General features: G+C 36.3%; 1 protein-coding gene across 1 annotated transcript in view; it reads right to left on the reverse strand.

Annotated features, from left to right (window-relative positions):
* NUDCD1 (NudC domain containing 1) overlaps positions 1–6,889 on the reverse strand; it is a 64,042-nt gene that overhangs the window by 12,685 nt on the left and 44,468 nt on the right. The window contains exons 7-8 of the mRNA XM_006892332.1: positions 5,030–5,174; positions 3,371–3,496 (exon numbers count right to left, since the gene is read on the reverse strand). Of these exons, the coding sequence (XP_006892394.1) occupies positions 3,371–3,496; positions 5,030–5,174 (271 nt within the window). The remainder of the gene's footprint in view (positions 1–3,370; positions 3,497–5,029; positions 5,175–6,889) is intronic.

Here is a 6,889-nt window from a genome sequence, read left to right on the forward strand (position 1 = left end):
TTCTTAACCTTATGACGCTAGAAAATGCTTAGAACACAGAAGTCTATTTTAATGTTCCTGAAGAATATATTTTGTTCAGAAGTAGAGAAATTAGTGATGTACTCACTGCTATGGACTTAGCTCCCGCCCACAGCAGCCCTCCAATGGGGTTCTGAGCATGTAAACTGAAATGAGAAGAGACCACTCATCTGCCTCCTGTGGAATTACTTCTGCGCTGAATTGCCAGAGATGCAGTTTTTGGGTTAGCAATACAATGCTCTACAGACTATGTCACCAAAGCTTAGAATCCTGGTGGTTCAAGGAAAAGTATGGAAAAGAATACTAGACATGCACACCTCTAGTTTCTAATACTGGCTCTATCTCTAATCTCATCTAACCTGACAGAAGGTTAATCCACCTAGAAAACGAGGAAGCCAAAATACAGGGAGCTCTACAGAGTTAGAGTTTCCTCACAGTTGGGAAAGAAGTTCTCTATCCAGTAAATTCCCTCCTCATTCCTGACATTGCTCTCTCTGACATGACATAGGGAAGATTGATTGGTAGGACACTTACTCTCTGGATCCCTAGGGAATAAACATGGTGTAGGGATTAAAGTGACTGCTGGTTTTTATGTGCAGGAAGGAACACTAGGCATACTTTGTTCAGTTTTGTTACTTTTTCTCCAAGAATTTGGGGCCTAAGAGAATGTTTACAACTTTGAATAAAACTTTACAATTTGTAAGGTTTTATGAGTAGGTTAATGTGGCTGTCACACAGTAATTTATCAGCGAAGAAAGTTTTGTTGTAATTCTCTTTCATTACTTCTTGGATTATTTATGGGCTATATAAAAATAGCTTGGTTGGTAAGGAACTGTTTTGTCAATGAAAAGGTATGCAATTCGAATCCACCAGCTGCTCTACAGGAGAAGGATGGGCAAGCGATGTACTGCCTCTGAAACCTGCTGGCGGGTCAGCTATGGGTTGGTTCCAACTAGATAGTACACAACAACAGTAATATGTGTAAAATACATATAATTTTAAAAATTATTGGTGGTTAATATTTAATAAGCTTTTATTAGCTGGCAAATATCATTAACTAAATAACAGTAAATGGTTATTGTTGTTATGTAACATCAAGTCAAACACAACTCATAATAACCTTATAACTCTGAACTCTGCTATATCCTTAGCCAGTCTCACTATCTCTGACACACCTATCCCAATTATCTCAGTTACTGTGTCAATCCATCTCATCTGAGGCCTTCCTCTCCTCTGCTGTCCCTCCATGCTCGCAAGCATGATGTCCTTTTCCAGGGACTGGATTCTCCTAGCCACATGTCCAAAGTATGTGAGATGGAGCTTCAAAATCCTTTACTCCAAGGAGCAGCCTGGTCTCACTCTCTGAAAGATAAGCCTGTTTGTTCTCTTGACAGTCTATGGTTTTTGTCCATGTTTGGTCTCCTGACAGTGCAATACTTTTGTCCAGCACCACAACTGAAAGGCATTATTCTTCTTCTGTCATCTTTGTTCACTGTCCAGCTCTCTGATGCATAGCAAGTAACTGTGAAGACCACGGCCTGAATCAGGTGTACCTTAGTCTCCAGACTGATGCCACATTCCTCCTCATAAAGTCCAGCCTCCTGAAAGACATGTTCTGCATTTAGGTTGAAAAGTTATGGAGACAGGATGCAGCCCTGATGCACTCCTTTCCTGATTTTGAACCATGCAGTGTTTCTTTGTTCTGTGTTGATGACTGCTTCCTTGTCAAAGTGTAGGTTTCACACGAGTGCAATCAAGCATTCTGGAATTCTCATTCTTCTCAAGGTTAGCCACAATTTGTTGTGATCCATACAGTCAAAACCTTTGCAGAGTCAATGAAACATTGACAGACATTCCTCTGGTACATTTCATTTTCAGACAAGAACCATCTGATATTGGTGATCGGTAGGTATTATTTTTGCTATTTTACAGTGGAGGAAATGGACACTTAGCATAATCTGGTAAATTGTTCAAAGTAATTGAAATTAGAAGTGGCAAAGCGGGGATAGAAATTTATCTGGTTTCAAGCTTTAAACTTCGAGCAGTTTTTTGTTGGGTTTTCTTTTAGAAAAAAATTACCAATATATTATGAGAAAAAAAAACTAATTTAAAACAATAAGAAAAAGGAACTCTAGTAGTTCAACTGATTAAGTGTTATACTTTCAGTCAAAAGGTGTTGTACCGTTAGTCAAAAGGTTGGCATCCTTAACAATGCCAGCAGTTCCTTTTGAGAAAAAATCTGGTGATCTGTTCCCTGTAGATTACAATCTATCAAACACTATGGGGAAGTTCCTCTCTGTCACAAAGGGCGGCTATGAATCAAAATCAACTCAATTATATCTACCAACAACGATGTCACCATTATATGCATGAACTAATTACACAAATTAGTAAAAAACAGTATGACACAAAGATTAAACTAACACAAATTAAGAATATATGAAAAATTCAATAGCATAAAACATGCATTAAAACAAGATATGGTATATACCAATTAGCAAAGATCAAACTAAAGTGTTTAATGAGTTATTAATTAATTTGACTTCTGTAATTCTTTTTCAGATAACTACCTAGGAATATAGAAAAAGCTTCACATAACAAAGGGATAGAAAAATCATCATCTTTGTAAATCTTAACCAAAATCACAATTAAAGAAAGTATCACAATGAAAGAAGTAACAAGAAAATGCAGTTAAACATGCATACTATAATCTTTAGGAAAACACCTAAAAAATGCACAGATACACATAGAAAATCAACACAGGATTATCCTAGCATTCCAACAGAGATCTGAACACGAGGAAATGTTTATGTACTAATGTTGAAAGGAAAAAAAGGATTTTAAAGTCATACAATTTGCAGGATCACAACTGTAGAAAGGAAGAAAGCTCCACACACAGACACATCCACAAGCCAATACATCAACATATAGTATTAATAATTCAGTATTAATATTGTTTCATTGGCAGATAGGGTTATGAAAACATGCCACTTTATTAAGTATCAAAAACCTCACAAAACCAAATCTACTAATGTTGACCTGATTTCAAGTCATGGAAGACCCAAGTGTTCCAAAGCAGAGCTGCTGTCTAGGGTTTTTCTGGCTGTCATATTTTAGAAGTAGAATGCTGGATCTTGATAGGACCACTGGGTTGGTCTGAACAGCCAACCTTTAGGTTAAAAGATACATACAACTGAGCTTTGACAGAAAATAATTCTAAATCAAGCCACTAGATTGTGATCGAAAGTATCTTTGCAAACCATGTAGCCAGTTATTCAGTCATCTCATTGAAGGAATTCAAATTTATTTAATAAAAAAATTTGTTTAAGGACTTTAATTACCAAGAACTTACCACATGAGTAGTTTTTAATGTATTGCCATCAAATCTGCATAAACTGGAGCTCTCTTCAAAAAAAAGATCACACTCCTCTAACTCTTGAGCATTACAGGGAGGTTTTTCTTTATCGGGGTTTGGATTCTTAAAACAGAAAATAGAGTAAATAAATAAAGGATGAAAAAATAAATTGATTTCCTTACACTTAGAAATGCTGAGATTACAACAGTAATTAAATTTTAGACCCCAAATCAACGAAATCATATCTAAAAGAAGAGCAGAAATAACGGAACAGTAATAGTTAAAAATAGAACATCAAAAAAGGCTATTATACATTTTAATTTCTAAGGAAGATAGAAGGAGAATTGATGCCTTTGAGCTGTGGTGCTGGAGAAGAGTATTGAGAATACCATGGACTGCTAGGAGAACAACAGATTCATCCTGGAAAGGGTTAAACCGGGCAGCTCCTTGGAGGCAAGGATTCTGAGGCTCAGTGTAACATACTTTGGACATGTTGTAAGGAGAGACCGGTCCTTGGAGAGGGACATCATGCTTGGGAGGGTGGAGGGACAGCGCAGGAGGGGAAGGCCCTCCATGAGGTGGATTGATTCAGTGACTGGGGTAATCGAGATGGGTGTATCAGAGACAGTGCGATTGGCACAGGACAGAGCAGAGTTTAGGGCTGTTGTACATAGGGTCACTATGAGTTGCAAGCGACTCGACTGCACATAAGAACAACAACAACAACATTATACATTTCATCTGATCACAAAAAATAAACGATATATAAAATGATAAAATATACATAAATCTAAATATGTAGATATGAAAACATAGTATATGAAACAAAAATTTTAAAAGATGACATATATAGCTAATTAGACATCACAGAAGATGGAAAAGAAGCAACATAAAATTAAATATGTGGAGCAACTGAAGGGGGGAAACCCAATCAAGCAAAAAAAAAACTTAATGCCATTTTTTTTAAATGATATTAAAGGTCTAACATATAGATAATTGGAAGAGAGAAAACAGGGAATAAATTTCAAGAAATAATGGCTGGCTGACATTTTTTTAAATTGGCTGCAAATTAAAATTCTACAAACCCAAAAATCCCACAGAATGTTTGCAAAACAAACAGGTCTTAACATTATAACTGAAGTAATATATACTCTTTGAAGCTAGTGAATAATTATCTATACAGTAAACTATAAAAGTGCTAAACACAAATACAAACATAAACAAACAAAAACTGAGATGTAGCTAATAAGTCAAAAGCCGAGATAAAAAAAGAATCATAAAAGTAATTCAGTAAGCTCCACTGCTTAACATACAAGAACTTCTGCATAGTATTTATATTCCTCAAGGGAGGAAAAAGGATCATAGTAATAAGGCAATAAACTATGCACACAAATACACAAATATGTATGCCAGAAATGTGGTCCTAAAACAACTGCTCAAATATTCGCACATCTGTTTTGGCAAAAGAGCCAAGTTTACTGAGAATTTAATGTACTGGCCTCAGAGAATCTCTGAAATTAAACTGCTGGGAGTTCTAAGCTATATATTCAAACATCAGGTCAGTGGGCCCTGGTCTATGTTTTCTAAAACAAGAAAGGCAAAATAAAGTTGGAAGAACATGGCAAAATTTTCACGTAACACACTTCAGTTGCTTACCAGTGCTTCAGAGGTCAAATGCATCAAGCGCTCAGATACTGCAGCACACTGGGCTGGATCCCGAAGGAATTCTCCTCGTTTATCTCCAGCTATCAACTCGGGCCACGTCAGGCCTTCATTCTTCTTAATCAAAGAAATTTCCATGCTAGAAGTTTAAATGGAAAAAGTGATGATATATTCAACAATATAAAGTATACAATCAGTAAGATTAAAAAACCACACAACATCTTTAAACAGTAGTTATCCTTCTGCTGTGTTAATTTCAGCTTTGCTTTTGGTGAAAACCTTTTCACCCAATACTAAATAAAATAAGGAAGGAAGCACCACTAGAAATTCTTAAAAGACCATTATAGCCATCGTTAAAAAGTCAACTGTCACTCACAGCAACCCTCCATCAGGTTTCTCAGGCTGTAAATTTTAATGGGACCAGACTTGCCCCCTATTTCTCTCTTGGAGCAGCTGGTGGATTTGAACTAGTGACCTTTTAGCTAGCAACCCAGCATGTAACACACTACATTGCCATGGCTCCTTATTATAAATAGAGTTACCGAAAAATCATTTCATTCCAATGTGATGGATGACTTGAAAAGGATAATGAATGGAGAAAAAGTCATACCATCAAGAAAACCACAGTGCAGTCCAGGTGGTGATATTGAACTTTAGTACAAACATGCAAGTAGCACAGATTTATGAAACATTTTAGGGGGTTGGGGTTAGAGGAGGGATAATTTAAAGTTAACTGGAATGTATCTGTAGCTAAAGGATGTGTCCATATAGGAAATTAACAATTTACTTTTACAAACTGGTAGTCATAATAATTGATTATCAACCTAAAGATCAGGCAGGTGAAAATAATCAAAATGAAGTTTTAAAATACATATTTTAAATAACTGGGGAGGACAGGACTATTAAATTTGGATTATACTAGTTCATTTACCATCTAATTCTGTTTGTATGCTGAGCAAATAATATGAGAAATTGGACTATATGAAGAATTTCACATCTGGATTAGAAGAACACTTATCAACAAACTAGATGATATAGATGCCAAAACCTTGTGTGCAAAAACTGAAGATGACTTGGCACCCTTACTAAAAAAGATCAAAGACTTCAATATGGATTAAACTCAAAATGAAGAAAAGAAAACTCCCTGACCGCTGTACTAATCGGCATCACTAAAACAGATGGAGGAAAAAACCCGAAGATGTCAACAATTTCATTTTACTTGGGTCCACAATCAACATTATCTTTCTCATACTTATTTCCCTTCTGAAAGATTGAACTGAAGATCAGTATTAGCTGGGAAGAAAGTTAGTAGCAGTCAAGAAATCAAAAGACATATTGTGTTGCTACCCACAGCCTCTTTAAAGTGCTAATAAGCAAAAATATAAGATTACAGATTCAAGCCACAGTATTTTCACTTGCTTCTTGTGGATCTAAAAGTTGGATAACAGGAAGACCAACGCATTTAGCCCTTTGAATTATGGTACTGATGAACAGTAGGCCGTAAACCCTGAACTATCAAAAGAACAGATCTGTCTTGGAGGAAGTGTAACCAAGTGTTCCTTAGAGGCAAGAATAGTGAAACTTCATCTCACCTTCTTCAAGAATATTATCAGGTATCATGTCAGCCATTAGAAAAAGAAATCAGGGAGCTCTGGTGGCCTAGTGGCAAGAAGCTGCCCTGCAACCCCAAAGGCACACAGTTCAAATCCACAAGATGCTCTGCTAGAGTAGGAGCGGCAATCTCCTCCTGGACCAGTCAGATCCAATTTGATGGTACACACATAAAAATAATAAAATCATTTTTTAAAAAAGAACTCATTCTATGGGGGAGAGAATAGTCTAAAAGTATTATAT

The sequence above is a fragment of the Elephantulus edwardii genome, unplaced genomic scaffold, assembly GCF_000299155.1.
Source record: "Elephantulus edwardii isolate Elephantulus edwardi_28Jun2011 unplaced genomic scaffold, EleEdw1.0 scaffold00114, whole genome shotgun sequence".
Taxonomy (NCBI): Eukaryota; Metazoa; Chordata; class Mammalia; order Macroscelidea; family Macroscelididae; genus Elephantulus; species Elephantulus edwardii.